At 49.9% G+C, this 15,184-nt stretch overlaps 1 protein-coding gene across 1 annotated transcript in view; it reads right to left on the bottom strand.

Moving 5' to 3' along the window:
• Nucleotides 1–1,148: 1,148 nt before the first annotated feature.
• EHD2 (EH domain containing 2) overlaps nt 1,149–15,184 on the bottom strand; it is a 72,769-nt gene continuing 58,733 nt past the window's right edge. The window contains exons 4-5 of the mRNA XM_077336558.1: nt 6,782–6,946; nt 1,149–6,113 (exon numbers count right to left, since the gene is read on the bottom strand). Coding sequence (XP_077192673.1) covers nt 5,577–6,113; nt 6,782–6,946 — 702 coding nt within the window. The 3' untranslated portion in view covers nt 1,149–5,576. The remainder of the gene's footprint in view (nt 6,114–6,781; nt 6,947–15,184) is intronic.

Raw genomic sequence — 15,184 nt, 5'->3', positions numbered from 1 at the left:
TCTATGGCAGAGTCTGCACTTACTTTGTTTATTCCATTGTCAATCCTGTTCAGATCGCTTTGAACTCGGGTCTTCTTCTCCCCCCCCCCATTGAAACAGGAAAGTCTTCTGCACATGGTTAGGGAGGCTCAGAAGGGGGGGGGAGGCCTCTTTCTTTCTTTTCTTGAAGGGGGGGGAGAGGAGCCAGGCAGGAAGCCTCTTTCTTTTCTTGGAGGGGTGGGGGAGAGGATCGAAAAAGGCTGAGGAGGGAGGAAAAATCCAGGACCGACAGAAGTTGAGAGAAATTAGGGGCTTCTCCTTTAAGGCAAGCATGTCACATGACCAGGAGTAGTCTATCAGAGGTTCTCTACCACGGAGCTTCCTTTCCAAAATGGATATTGAGGATTAAAAGCAGTCTGAGATATCGCACATTAAAGGTAGGGTCACTCCAAATCAATCCTTCTTGCTGCAGAAGGAAATTTTAAATCACCCCAAATCCAAACTGAAATCGCATTCTGTGTAAAGGGCAGGGACTGAATCGATCTGGGGTTGGAATAAAAGCTCCGTGCAGTTTACCCCTATGATTCTTAAAGAAGCCAAGTGGGGAACCTCTGCTTTCCCATTTCTCAAGGAAATTTTTGCCAGCTTGGATCACATCACACTGAAGTATCTTCTATGGCATTTCCTTAGCAAAAGTAAGGACAGAAAGAACACCATGAGATGTAAAAGATAAATTTGAATTAATAAGGGATGTCTTAGATATGGAAGACTGGAATCAAAATCAGTTGTAATGAATTAGATATGTGTTTTCTTTCTACTTTTATTCCTTTATTTTTTCTATCACAATGTTCTTTCTATTTCTGCCTTTGTTAGTTGCATTGAATTATTAATTTAAAAATTTAAGATATTTGGGGGTGGAGCCTGCGCAGGACAGGGACATCAGTGGGAAACAATGTCATAGAGTCCTTCTTCCAAAGCATCCATTTTATCCAGGGGAGTTAGTCTCTGTACTCTGGAGATGAGCTGTAATTCCAAAGAGGGGGGATCCTCAGGTCCCACCTGGAGGCTAGTGTCTCTACTGTTTGGGCTTTGTTGTGCTCCCCGTTAAATCATCTTCCCCCATACACACAAACCAGGCAAACACCCAAGCATAGGAACAGAGATGGTCAGGCTGGTAAATACGTGTTTTATTGCAGTAGCCATGTTGTTATAGTCCCCAAGGCACATCAGAGAAGTGGCAATGCCTTCCAGCATGGAGAGGGTACCCTTGGAACCCAGAGGGTCTGCCAAAGGCTACAGCAGCCAGATCTCACTCACCTCTGTTGGTTAGGAAGGCTCACAAGAGTCCCTCAACAGGAACAAAAGTTTCCTTGCCCCCATTTCAGAGCTTTGCTGGAGATTCAACCCTGAGCCCTGTCACTGTAATGGATGAAAAGGACGACTGTGCAGACCAGCATTCCAAGCTTGCGGGTGTCCTTGGAGACGCAAGCATGTTGTGCATGCATGTTTGAGGCTGAAAAAACCTGGCAAAAATGGAGTATACACAAGCAAGAATATTCATACTTTGTAATTTGCAATCTGGCTGCGAAACTCAGGTGTAGAATGTGTGAATTGCAGCTTGAGGTGCTGATAATAGGTGCTGACTCTGAGTACAGGATAGGACTCACCTCTGCGTCTTGGGCTATGGATGTTCATAGAAAAAATGATGCCTTAAGAATAAGTAAGGATACATCAATCTTGCAACTTTCCCAGGGTGCCTTCTGATAAGAATAGACTAATTTCACACACTCAGATTTGTTTGACCTGCTCCTTGGACTTAAGCAGTCCCAGATCTTTCACAAAGTCTCTCTTCTACAGCGTCAGCTTATCCTCTACAACAAATTCACAGGCAAGGTAGGTGAGGTATGTTGTGACCTTCACAGGCTTGTGAGTTTTATAACACAAAGAATAATACGGTGAGCAGAAGTGAAGCATGGTGAACAAATTAAATGGATATGCATGAAGCAAGGAGGGCAGAATAAAAATGTTAGTCTTCCCCATATGATCCATGCTGAGCATTTACATGAGGAGTTCCTTAACCTGGATAGGCTGCAGAGACCGCATGAACCTGATTGCTTTGCTTCTTGAGATGCTAGACAGCTAATCAGGGCAGCTACTAAAAGAGATTTGCTATCAAAGCAATGCTCTGGGTATCCCATAACCATAAGCCTGCCCTGCCAGCATAGCATCTGAGGCCTAACAAGAAATTCAATAAATCCTGAGAACCTCTGCATTTGGTTTAATTTTTTAACAACAGTTTTCTAGACCTCCTGATTTTGGAGGAATGGCTGGCAACATTCCTTGTACTTCCCCTTCCCCTTTATCTCCTTCATTTAAAAAAAGACTTTTGAAAAATTTCAGCAGCAGAAGTGGAATTATGCAAGTCGAAGCAAACAAATGGCATTTAACGAGAGACGACCAGCCAAAAGCCAAAAGCTGGAATTACAGTCCCTAGGCTTGGTAAGCAGGTCCTCAGCCTATCTCTAAAATGCTTATGTATGTTGTGACATCACAGCAGTTCAGCCACTGAGTCCAGGTTTTCTCACAAACTAATATACAGGCCTCAGATGGCCAGACTTCCAGTATTAGGGCTCTTGAACTAATAACTGTAAATCAGAAAATGGAATTTGTGACAGCTCCACTAGTTACGCACTAATGCTTGATGGATAATACGGCAGCTCTCAACATTCCCGCATTGCATTTATGCAGCAATTAAAACACAGAGACTCTAATAGCAAAAGGATGAATGTTCAAAGTTTAGGCTGTTGTATGAGTTGCATGATATATTCCGATCACGGAAGCTGGGCTTCCTGATCTTTTTCAGTGTGGGACAGACACAGTCCTCCAAAAAACCATAGAGACATAACTGCCGAGCTGCTATGCAGAACCTAAGAAGGGATGGAGAATATTGTCTCTATGGTTGAGCTCTCCTGTTTTCCACTATAGAGGCATGGAGCGGCATGATCCCACAGAATTCAACGAGAGAATGGTTATTTCTCCTTCCCACGGCACTGTAGTGCTGTGAGGGAAGATGCAAATCTCTCAACATAGGATTCTTAATCCCCTGGTCCAATGAGATCTCCCAGTATTTTTTTACAGCATTCTGGTCGTAGATGCCCCTTTAGACTGTCCTTTCTAAACTCCTGGATAATCAGGAGTGCCACAAGAGGGCAACACACTGGTCATCCCGATTGGGGAAAAGATAGGCTTGGGATGGAAAATGTTGGGGATGGAAAATATTACTTCTCCCCAGCTGACTCTTGGCTTGGGAATTGCACCAAAGAGTGGCAGTTCTGCCAGCTACAGAATGGATCCAGGCCAGGGCTTTGGTAGAAAGGCTGCTAAAATGGGGGGTGATCTGCAAAAAAGGCCAAACTTTTGAATGGCAAGGGAATTTGGGGGCATCACAGCTTCAGAGGAAGGGCCGTCTCGGACAATTTGTTCAAAAGGTGACACCTGGGAAAGGCCGTTTGTCTGAAGGGCTTCCACGTTGCTCAGCTTCAACTGAGAATTTGTCTACAGAAATCTTCCCCTGTGGCCCCACCTTTTAGATTGGCGGTGATCATTTCTTGTCAGGAGAACTTCTGCACCGTCGCTGACAAATTGCAGTGGGAAACCTGCATATAGCTTCTGAAGAACCACACGTATCCCCCCCCCCCCCCCCCGCATAAATCCTCTCTCTGGTTTACTTGGCCAGAGACATTTGTTCAGCTGTCAGTTCTTGGAAACGGAACCCTTCAGGCCCAATTGACTTTCTGCTGGTCATCCTATTGGCTAGGACTCCTTATATATGTTCCCTAATTGGCTTCCTGCCTGGCTGCCCAATTAGCTAGGAATCCCAATAGATGTTTTCCATTTTAGTGAAACTCATATCTTCCCTGGAAATTCTGGTGGTGACCTGCAACTTCAGGCTTCTTCCTGGAATTAACCCCAATTCCCCTTCCATTCAGCTCTCCTTGTCCCGTGCCTGCTGTCTTGGTTCACACCACAGATTATTTTTATCAGACACCAAAACTCCAGTCACTTGCTCAATCCCCACAATTGTATCACCTTTGCTGCTGGATGAATCCTACTTCCAGAGGAACAGACGCTCCTTAGACCCTGACCAGGAGAAAGAGCAGTGTGTCCTGTTCTGGCTGGATCCAGGACCTCCCAGTGGTGGGGTCATCAGCTGAGTGTAGGGTTGGGGAAGGAAGTTCTGCCTCCTAAGCCAGAGTGGGGGGACTGGCAGAGCACATGAGATATTTGGGAGAAAATCTGAATAGATTTCCCCCTCTCCAACAGAAAATGAAATAATTGACCCTCTAATAGCCCCCCCCTCCATCTGCATGCTGAAAGTTGACTAATGACTACTGTTTAGTCTTCACTATTTTCTGCATAGGTGGTTTTAACTTTGTTTGCTCAAGAACTGGTCCCTTCCAGAAAGAAAGAGAAAGAGGTGGGGATGATGTATTCCCTCTCTAGTTAATGAGTTCTACCTCACTGTGAAGGGCAGCTCTTCAGAGGTGGTGAAGATGAGATTATGCCCAAGCCTCTAGATCAGGTGTGGCCAAACTGTGGCTCTCCAGAGATATATGAACTAGGAGCTATGGGAATTGTAGTCCATGGAGAGCCACAAACATCCCTTTCTGCTCAAGCTGGTTACTAATTTTCCTGTTATCCTCATGCCTATAAACACAGCCAGTTATGGCCAGGACCCTTATGTAAGGAACACTGCTGAAAAGGTGGGATCTTGCCCACTTACTCATAAGAATGGTGAAGGGAAACAGTACAAACTCCTCCTGCGAAACTGCAACTTGCTGGTCTCTTTCATTTGGTCCAAAACTCCTGTGGTCCACCAAGTTGTCTTGTGAGGTTACAATGTCGAGTGGAAATGAGCAATGAATCCTGAACCAAGACCTTAGGGGTGCCAAGTGGGGACAAAGCTCATAACATTGAAAGGATGCTGTTCTAGTAGAACAACCACGCAGCCCACCGTCATCTGGTCTCAGCCAGTGGAAGGTTCCAGGACCTAATAAAGACAGTCACAATCAATTCAGTTTGGAGACTTGTTCTTTCATAAGTCTTAAACTGGTCAGGCTGTCAGTGTGAAGCTTGCCTTGTGCCAGTGTGATATGAAAATAGAAGTGATGGCAAGCCATTGGGCTTTGAGTCCGGTTCTCACTGGATAAGCAGATGGCTGGGGAAGTCTCATGCTGATGTCCTTGCTGCCGTGTCTCGAGCAGTTCTCAGAGGTCAACATGGAAAGCATTCCTTAGAAAGCCAACCAAAATTGTTCAAATGAGGCCCAGAGGAGCAAGGCCTACGAGAAGAAAAAAGCAAGAATTTTTTGCACCCAGCAGGGATACAGAAAGAAGCAAAAATGCCAACCGAAGTTTCATTTCAGTGTGGATCAAGACCTCCTGATGTTCTTTCTAGGGGTAATGGGGTTTTCATAAAGAGTTCCAAGTCTGGGAAAAGGATGCCTTAAGCAAGATATGGACTGAAGGTGGACAGTTGAAGCAGAACCAGAACCTACTGGAGCAGTTCAAGTCCAGTATACGGGTGGGGGTGAGGACTTATTCAGCTGACCCCTTCTGTCGGCGTTTGGAGGGTGGCACGAGGTGGCGGGGCAGGTCAGCGGGCAGACCGTGGCCCTCCAGCTTGACCTCAATGAGGTGGCTGGCAAGAGCAAACTCCTCATCATCCAGCATGCCGTCACGGTCCACGTCACTCAGCTTCCAGATCTTGCCCAGCACAGAGTTCGGCAGTTTGGTGGTGACCATCCAGCTCTTGGCTTTGGTGCCACTCAGCTTGCCGTCCATCGGGGAGAGGTTGTAGAAGATCTCGTCATACTTGGGCTTGTCCTTGGTCACCACCCACTCTTCATCATCCATGCCCTCGTAGGCGCCCTCTGACGCCCCTTCCACAAAGGGGCCATTGCGGGTGCCATCAAATGCCCCGCCCTGGACGATGGGCTCAGGGACTTCGAGCTCTTCCTGGCGAAGGAGGGGCATCAGCTTGGCGATGTCCGAAGTCAGCATCTCGTCCAATGTGTCCATCATGCGTGGCTTCAGTCCATGGAACTTGGTGAAGTCATGCACCATCAGCAGCTCCTGAAGAGACACCAGGGAGGAAGGTAGGGAGTGAGACTGTTTCACTTGTTGTCTTCCTACATGATAGCCTTTCTTCACCCAAGGGGTAATTAATCAAGTGAATTCACTGCTGCGAGAACTGGTGGTGGCTACATGCATAAACAGCTTTCAGGGGGGATTTGAGAAATATCTGAAGCAGTGGTCCCTGAGTAGATATTAGCCACAAAGTCAAGCTAGAACTCTTGGATGCTCTGTGCTTGGGGGACCACAGTGGGCTTCTGGAGTTCTGGCCCTGCTAATGGACCTTCTGATGGACCCTGGGTTTTGGCCTCTGGGTGGAACACAGAGTTCTGGACTGGGTGGGCCATTGGCCTGGTTCAACATGGCTTCTCTTATATTGTTATGTCTGGGGCAGTGATATTGGGGCTTGGGGGCTTCTGGAATTCTTGCTCTGCTGGTGGACCTCCTGTTGGCACATGAGTTGTGGCTAGTGTGTGACACAGAGTGTTTAATAACACAGTTTCAATGTGTTTTAGCAATCCTTTGCAGCTGGATTTCCTTGCCAAACAGGAATATCTGCATACTAATGTGCATAGAAAGTACATTATCCAATGCATGTGAAATTAGCTCAGTCACTCTTGGACCAGGGAGCTTCTTTGAAAAGGACCAAGAGAAGAAGCTGCTCTCACCTGCATTTTTTGGCAATCAGGGAAATCGCCAGGCGAGATATGATGTTCGAGCTGGATCTGAGCAAAGATGACTGGCAATTTGTGGATGAGCTGCTTCTTCTTATTTTCCTTGCCGAAGACAGAGGGCATATCCTTCTTCAGGTGGCTGATGATGTGAGCGTGAACCTTGAGGGACAGAGGGAGGGGGGAAGGGGAATTATATACCGGTCCCCCCACTAGATTTTCCCCATTTCTGACCCAGCAAAAGAAGACTTGATTTTTATGCCCCACTTGTCACTACCCAAGGCAGTTTACAATCACCTTCCCTTCCACTTCCTACCACAGACACCATGTGAGGTAGGGTGGGTTGAGAGAGTTCTGACAGGACTGCTCTGGGAGAGCAGCACTATCAGTCCTGTGACAAACCCAAGGTCACCCTGCTGGCTGCATGTAGAGGAGCAGGGAATCAAACATGGCTCACCAGATTAGAATCCGCCTCTCTTAACAGCTACACCATGCTGGATCTACACACACTATTATTATTATTATTTACATTTATTACCCGCCACTCTCAGCAAGCCGGCTTGTGGTGGGTCACAAGATAAAGAAAACCCAGAACAATAAAACCCAATAAAACCCCATTAAAGCAAGAACCAATGGAAAAAATCCCAACATTGCTGAAAAACTATCCCATAACAGAACACCTGCCACCAGGTGGCAGAGGGCTATGTCAACAACATTTTCAAAATGATCTAAGGATGATGTGCTTCACGGAGGGGGGCAAATCAGATCTTCCTACAGCACTGGCCTCAACCATAGACCTGGCAGAAGAGCTCCATCTTGCAGACCCTGCGGAAATCTGTCAGCTCCCACAGGGCCCCCAGCCCACCTGGGAGCTCATTCCACCAGGTAGTGTCAGGATTGTAGAATCTCTGTCATAAATTAGCCTGAGTTCCTCCATGTCAGTTATATTGCTTTATTGGACCTGGCGCCTGCTTGCCCCAGGCCTTGTAGTTTTCCTAGCTATAAAAATGAATAGTGATGTTATGTTAACCTTATCTTGTTGTGGGCTCACGGGGTTGTTGTCACCTCCTCAAGGTTGTGTGAACGAAATCCTGTTTATGTTACACATATGTCTTTTCTCTTCTGCCCCCTCCCTTGGGAACTGTCAAGTTTTGGGCGGGAGAAATGTATTGATAAGCTGGGGCAAATCTGGCCTCTGGTCAGATTTGACTTCTCAGTCTCTTGCGTATAGTACTAATCAATAAAACTCTTTATTATTAAGAAGTTTGTTGTGAGTTTCCTGTACGTTTGACATTAAGTCAAATCTCACAACTCCTTTCACCTGCCAACATGCAGGGCGAAGGAAATACTTTCACAGAACAAGGAGAGGGCCTGGATTGGGACCTCTCCCAGGGCGACGGTGCCGGTGTGGGGCCGTACAGCTCGGGCATGCTCAGGGCCGTGGAGGGAGCAACTCCTGGGCCTGAGGACTTTTTGGAAAGGCACGTCACCGAACGCAGGCGTTTATCGAAGTATGACCGACCAACTGGGGACGAGCAGTGGCCGGATCATCTTGGAATGCCTAGCTATGGGCTGGAGCCCGCCGGTGAGACGCAGGACCTGCAGTACAAGCTGGACAGAGTGACCAACTGGCTGCAGGACCTCTCGGGTCGGTTGGACCCGGAGGAGCAACGCCGAACACAACGCCTGCTGCGAGAGGTGCACGGCGGAGTTGCACGCGAACCCAGTGGACGGAGATCGGGAGGTCTGCTCACCCTGCGGGAACGCGAGGCAGCAGCGATGCAAGCGGCTGCGGAGGCCGAGGTGGCGGCCCTGGCAAGGGCGCAGAGAGAGGGCGAAGGCGAGGATCGCGAAGGCGCTGGGGGCGGCGGAAGGAGCCAGAGCGGCGGACGGCGCGGGAGCAGCGGACGGAGCAGCGGCGGCGGCAGCGGACGTTGCGGGGGCCGAAGCAGCGGCGGCGGCGGCACGAGAGGCGGCGTTGGCGGCCGCGCGAGCTGCGGAAGCAGCAAGGGCTGCAGCGGAGGCGAGAGCGGCGGCAGGATTGGGGCGAGGCATCGGCCGTGGAGCGAGAATCCCGGCCCCGGCGGATTGGGGCCAGGGACGTCTGCCTCCTCACCTCCGGGGAGTGGAAATGCGGAACACCTACAAATTCAAGGCTAAGTTTTCGGGGGACCCCGCAGCCTTTCCCACGTTTCTGGTGCATCTCCAGGCCTACATGATGGACATGGGGTTCACTTTTCATGACGCCGCCGAGCGCGTGAGGTTTGTGGGGGAAGCCCTGGAGGGCAAGGCAGCAAAGTGGTTCCTGGACTTGTACCGTTACAACCCACGAGCCATCCGCAATTATAACCATTTTCTGCGTTCCATGCGCCAGATGTACGTGGAACCGTTTGAGAGGGAGACAGCGGAGAAAAAGCTCAAAGCTCTGAGGCAAGGAAAATTGTCGGTGGTCGAGTACGCCAGAGAATTCAAAGAGCTTTCCTCCTCGGTGCCGGACTGGACCGAGCCCCAACGCGTGCTCGCGTTCGTGGGGGGTCTCTCGCCGGACTTGTCCAGCAAATGCCTCCTTTTAGACGACCCTCTCACGGTCGACGGATGGATCCAGCTGGCCGGAGAGATGGAGAATCGTCTGGAGAGGGCCGCAGTGTTCCAGGGTCTTGCAGGGAAGGCTGGTGCGAAAACCTCTACCCCCGCGAAAGTCAAGCCGAAAGCAAAGTTGGAGCCGACTGAATGCACTCGGCGCATGGAGAAGGGGCTGTGCTTGGGATGTGGACAAGCTGGTCACTTCCTCGCGCAATGCCCCTCAAAGACGGTGACCGGGGCGAAAGCTACTGGCAGCCCCCCGGTGAAAGCCCAACCCGCAAAGAAAACCGTCCCGAAGAAAAGTGCCAAGTCTCTGCTGGTGCCGGTGGGCGCAGCGACGGCCGTGGAAGACTCGGAGGAGGGCAGTGGTCAGGATGGCGAGGATCAAGCAGAGGAGCAGTCGGGAAACGAAGACGGTCTGCTGTAAAGGCGCCCCGCCAGCAGGCCGCCAACAGGGGCAAACGCGTGGTGAGTGATTCCCCCTTGATACTACTGCCTGCCACTCTCTCCAATCCCAAATCCGGGAAGACGGTGGGGGTCCGGTGCATTGTGGACTCAGGGTGCACCCAATCTTTAGTAAGCCCAGCACTGGCCGAGACTCTGGGGGTGGGCAAGGTGCCTTTGGGGGAGCCCCTGCCGATCACCCAACTAGATGGGAAGTGCGCTCCCGGGGGGGAAGCCACAGTGAAGACGCGCCCTATGGACTTGGACGTTAAGAAACATTGGGAGCAGATCCAACCCCTGGTAGCACCCCACTCTGCATTCCCATGTGTGTTGGGGCTAGATTGGTTGAGGGAGCATGATCCCACGGTAAAGTGGAAAGAGGGGACCGTGGAATTCACCTCCCCTGGTTGCAAGCAACACGCTCGGCCTCAGCTCCCCCTGGGCAAGGGGGTAGTGGCAGCGTTGGGATCCGTGGGGGATGGGACTCTCCCTCCGGAGTACCGAGACTTTGCAGACGTGTTTGCGGAATCTGAGTGCAACCAGCTTCCCCCTCACCGAAAGACTGACTGTGCCATCGAATTAAAGAAAGGGGAGTCTCTCCCAAAAGCCAAACTCTATTCAATGAGCCCGAGGGAGATGGCTGAACTCAGGGAGTTCTTGGATAAAAATCTGGCCAGGGGTTTCATCAGACCCGCTACCTCATCCCTGGCGGCCCCGGTTCTTTTCGTGAAAAAGAAAGACGGGTCGTTGCGCCTCTGCACGGACTACCGGGGTCTGAATGCTGTTTCTACGTGTAATGCCTACCCGCTGCCTTTGATAAAGGACTTGCTTGGTCACTTGGGGAGGGCGCGGATTTTCACGAAACTTGACTTGAGGGAGGCCTATTACCGGGTCCGGATAAAAAAAGGACATGAATATTTGACTGCTTTTAACACCACCTGGGGCAATTTGAATACACTGTAATGCCGTTTGGCCTCGCCGGCGCTCCGGGCGTGTTCATGAATATGATCAATGAAATTATGCACGATTTATTGTATCAGGGGGTGTTGGTGTACATTGATGATATTTTGGTGTATTCTGAAAATGTTGAGAGTCATGCAGATTTGGTCCGCTAAGTGCTCCGCCGTCTGCGGAAGCACCAATTGTTTGCCAAACTTTCAAAGTGTGAATTCCACCGAGATGCGGTGGAGTTTCTGGGCTTCAGGGTTTCCCAAGCTGGGATTGAGATGGACCCAGGCAAAGTGCGGGATTTATTGGCTTGGGAACCTCCTCGCACCAGGAGACAATTGCAAAGTTTCTTAGGATTTGCAAACTTTTACAGAACGTTCATCCCGTTTCGCCAAGGTGGCGTTACCTCTCACTGACTTGTTAAAGACAAAACAGGGGGGAAAGGCGGCAAGCCGCCCTGGTGCGCCGCTCCAGTGGACCTCCCAATGTCAGGACGCTTTTGAGAAGCTGAAACTGTTGTTTACCTCTGAACCGGTGCTGGCCCATGCCGACCCCACTAAGCAATTCACAGTGCAAGTAGATTCTTCGGATGTGGCAATGGGGGCCGTGATCCTGCAAGAGGGGGGGGATGGGAGGTTGCACCCGCTAGCCTATTTGTCAAAGAAATTCTCCGGGGCTGAAAGAAACTGGGCGATTTGGGAAAAAGAGGCGGCGGCAGTAAAATTAGCTTTATCCACCTGGAGGCATTGGTTGGAAGGGTCCGCAGTCCCCTTTGTAGTATGGACGGACCATAAGAACCTCCAGGCTCTCAAGCAGCCCCGCTCGCTCTCAGCGAAGCAGATGAGGTGGGTGGAGTTTTTCGCTCGGTTCAACTTCTCTCTCAAGCATCTGCCGGGCAAAATGAACTTTTTGGCAGACGCCCTGTCGCGCTTGCCCCAGTACAACAGCAAGCGCGACCCATTGGTGGATACAGTTTTTACCCCCGCCCAGCTGGGGATGGCCGCGGTGACGCGCAGCCAAACAAAGCCTGGAGCGTCCATCCCGGGGGGCTGGGTTCAGAAGGAGGTATCGCAGGACTCTGAATTCCACTCCCTTCGCCCAGACCTAACTGAGAAAGGGGGGTTGTTTTTCAAAGGCGAGCGGCTTTTCGTCCCAGCAGCGGCGCGCGGGGACGTTTTGAAACTCTGCCACGATGCGAAAACCGCTGGACATTTTGGGTTTGTGAAAACTCTGCACCTGATCAGGAGACATTACTGGTGGCCAACTCTGCGTAAGGACGTGGAGAAATACGTGCAGGGGTGCCCCACTTGCATCGTCTCTAAACCAGCTGGTGGGAAGAAAAAGGGATTGTTGCAACCCCAGCCCACCCCCTCCCGTCCGTGGACTGATGTCACAATGGACTTTATCACGGACCTGCCTCCCAGCCAGGGGAAAACCGTCATTTGGGTGGTAGTGGACGCTTTTTCCAAGCAAGCCCATTTCATCCCTTGTGCAGGCTTGCCCTCAGCAGCCAAATTGGCCTCATTGTTCGTGACCCACATACTACGTCTACACGGGATCCCGGGACGTCTGCTGACGGATCGGGGCCCCCAGTTCGTTGCCAAGTTCTGGCGGGAGCTCTTGAGACTGTTGGGGGTGGAGCAAGCCCTCACTTCGGGCTATCACCCGGAGTCGAATGGCCAGACTGAAAGGGTGAATCAAATCCTTGAACAATACTTGCGCTGTTTTATCAACCACCAGCAAGATGACTGGGTTGCCCTGTTGCCCCTGGCTGAGTTTGCCTACAATAATGGGGCCCATGCCTCCACGGGTGTGTCCCCCTTTAAAGTTGTGTATGGTACTGACTTGGTGGCTGCTCCCACCTGGGAGCTGAATTCCTCCGAAGCTCCTGAAGTCAATAAGTGGGCAGAGACTATTAGTGCAGGGTGGCCAGCCATAGTCACAAGCCTCGAAGATGCGAAACAGGCTTATAAAACCCAGGCAGACAAAAAACGGGCACCTGCGCCCGTATGGAAAGTGGGTGACTTGGCCTATTTGTCCACCAAGAACTTGCGCTGCCAACAAAAGTCAAAGAAACTCGGTCCTAAATATGTGGGGCCCTTCAAGGTTGTAAAACTGATTAATGCTGTAACTGTAGAACTAGCTTTGCCAAAAACTTACAGGAATGTGCATCCGGTTTTTCATTCCAGCCTGCTGCGGAAAGCCCCTACCCCGGATGGGTGGCACCCCCCTCCAGCTACACCGGTGCCAATTTACATCGATAAAGACACCCACTATGAGGTCAACCAGATCCTGGACTCTCGTGTGCACAAGGGCCGTCTCCAATACTTGGTTGATTGGAAGGATTTCCCCTCAGGAGACAATGAGTGGGTGGAAGCGGGGAACATAAAGGCGCCCCGCCTTCTCCGGGCTTTTCATCGAGCTTTCCCCGACTGTCCTCGTCCCGTCGATGCAGGATAGGGGGGAAGGGAAGTTTGTTTTAATGCGGAGGGATGTCAGGATTGTAGAATCTCTGTCATAAATTAGCCTGAGTTCCTCCATGTCAGTTATATTGCTTTATTGGACCTGGCGCCTGCTTGCCCCAGGCCTTGTAGTTTTCCTAGCTATAAAAATGAATAGTGATGTTATGTTAACCTTATCTTGTTGTGGGCTCACGGGGTTGTTGTCACCTCCTCAAGGTTGTGTGAACGAAATCCTGTTTATGTTACACATATGTCTTTTCTCTTCTGCCCCCTCCCTTGGGAACTGTCAAGTTTTGGGCGGGAGAAATGTATTGATAAGCTGGGGCAAATCTGGCCTCTGGTCAGATTTGACTTCTCAGTCTCTTGCGTATAGTACTAATCAATAAAACTCTTTATTATTAAGAAGTTTGTTGTGAGTTTCCTGTACGTTTGACAGGTAGGAGCCCGGACCAAAAAGGCCCTGGCCCTGGTCGAAGCCAAGCGTACTTTCCTGGGGCTGTGAATGGCCAACAAGTTGGTACCCGCAGAGCGCAAAGCCCTGCAGGGAGCATAGGGCAACAAACGGTCCCTCAGATACGTGGGTCCCAGACCATGAAGGGCCTTAAGGGTCAAAACCAAAGCCTTGAACCGGATCCAGGCTGCAACTGACAGCCAATGTTTAGGCACGTCTAGAGATGGCTGTAGCCAAAGGACAGTGTCTGGGTGGCAGGTTAACATGGATAGAGAGGTTGTCGAGAGGCATTTAGCTGCACTGGATGAGTTCAAATCCCCTGGTCCAGATGAAATGCACCCGAGAGTACTCAAAGAACTTTCCAGAGAACTTGCACAGCCCTTGTCCATCATCTTCAGAACCTCTTTAAGGACTGGAGATGTCCCGGAGGACTGGAAAAGAGCAAACGTTATTCCGATCTTCAAAAAAGGGAGGAAGGATGACCCAGGAAACTACAGACCAGTGAGTCTGACCTCTGTTGTGGGGAAGATAATGGAGCAGATATTAAAGGGAGCGATCTGCAAACATCTGGAGGACAATTTGGTGATCCAAGGAAGTCAGCATGGATGTGTCTCCAACAGGTCCTGTCAGACCAACCTGGTTTCCTTTTTTGACCAAGTAACAGGTTTGCTGGATCGGGGAAATTCGGTTGATGTCGTTTACTTGTATTTTAGTAAAGCTTTTGACAAGGTTCCCCATGATGCTCTGATGGATAAATTGAAGGACTGCAATCTGGATTTTCAGATAGTTAGGTGGATAGGGAATTGGTTAGAGAACCGCACTCAAAGAGTTGTTGTTAACGGTGTTTCATCAGACTGGAGAGAGGTGAGTAGCAGGGTACCTCAGGGCTCGGTGCTTGGCCTGGTACTTTTTAACATATTTATTAATGATCTAGATGAGGGGGTGGAGGGACTACTCATCAAGTATATTTATTTATTTATTTATTTAGATTTTTATACCGCCCTTCCCTACGGCTCTAGGCGGTTTACATAAAACATTTTAGAACGTTTACATAGATGTTTGTAGATGACATCAAATTGGGAGGACTGGCAAATACTCCGGAAGATAGAGACAGAGTTCAACAAGATCTGAACACAATGGAAAAATGGGCAAATGAGGACAAGATGCAATTTAATAAAGATAAGTGTAAAGTTCTGCATCTGGGTCAGAAAAATCAAAAGCATGCCTACTGGATGGGGGATACGCTTCTAGGCAACACTGTGTGTGAACAAGACCTTGGGGTACTTGTGGATTGTAAACTAAACATGAGCAGGCAGTGTGATGCAGCGGTAAGAAGGGCGAATGCCATTTTGGGCTTTATCAACAGGGGCATCGCATCAAAATCACAAGATGTCATAGTCCCATTGTATACGGCACTTGTCAGACCACACTTGGAGTACTGTGTGCAGTTCTGGAGGCCTCACTTCAAGAAGGACGTAGATAAAATTGAAAGGGTATAGAGGAGAGTGACGA

The sequence above is a fragment of the Paroedura picta genome, chromosome 5 (genome assembly GCF_049243985.1).
Source record: "Paroedura picta isolate Pp20150507F chromosome 5, Ppicta_v3.0, whole genome shotgun sequence".
NCBI classification, from domain to species: domain Eukaryota; kingdom Metazoa; phylum Chordata; class Lepidosauria; order Squamata; family Gekkonidae; genus Paroedura; species Paroedura picta.
This window is presented reverse-complemented; position numbering and strand designations above follow the sequence as displayed.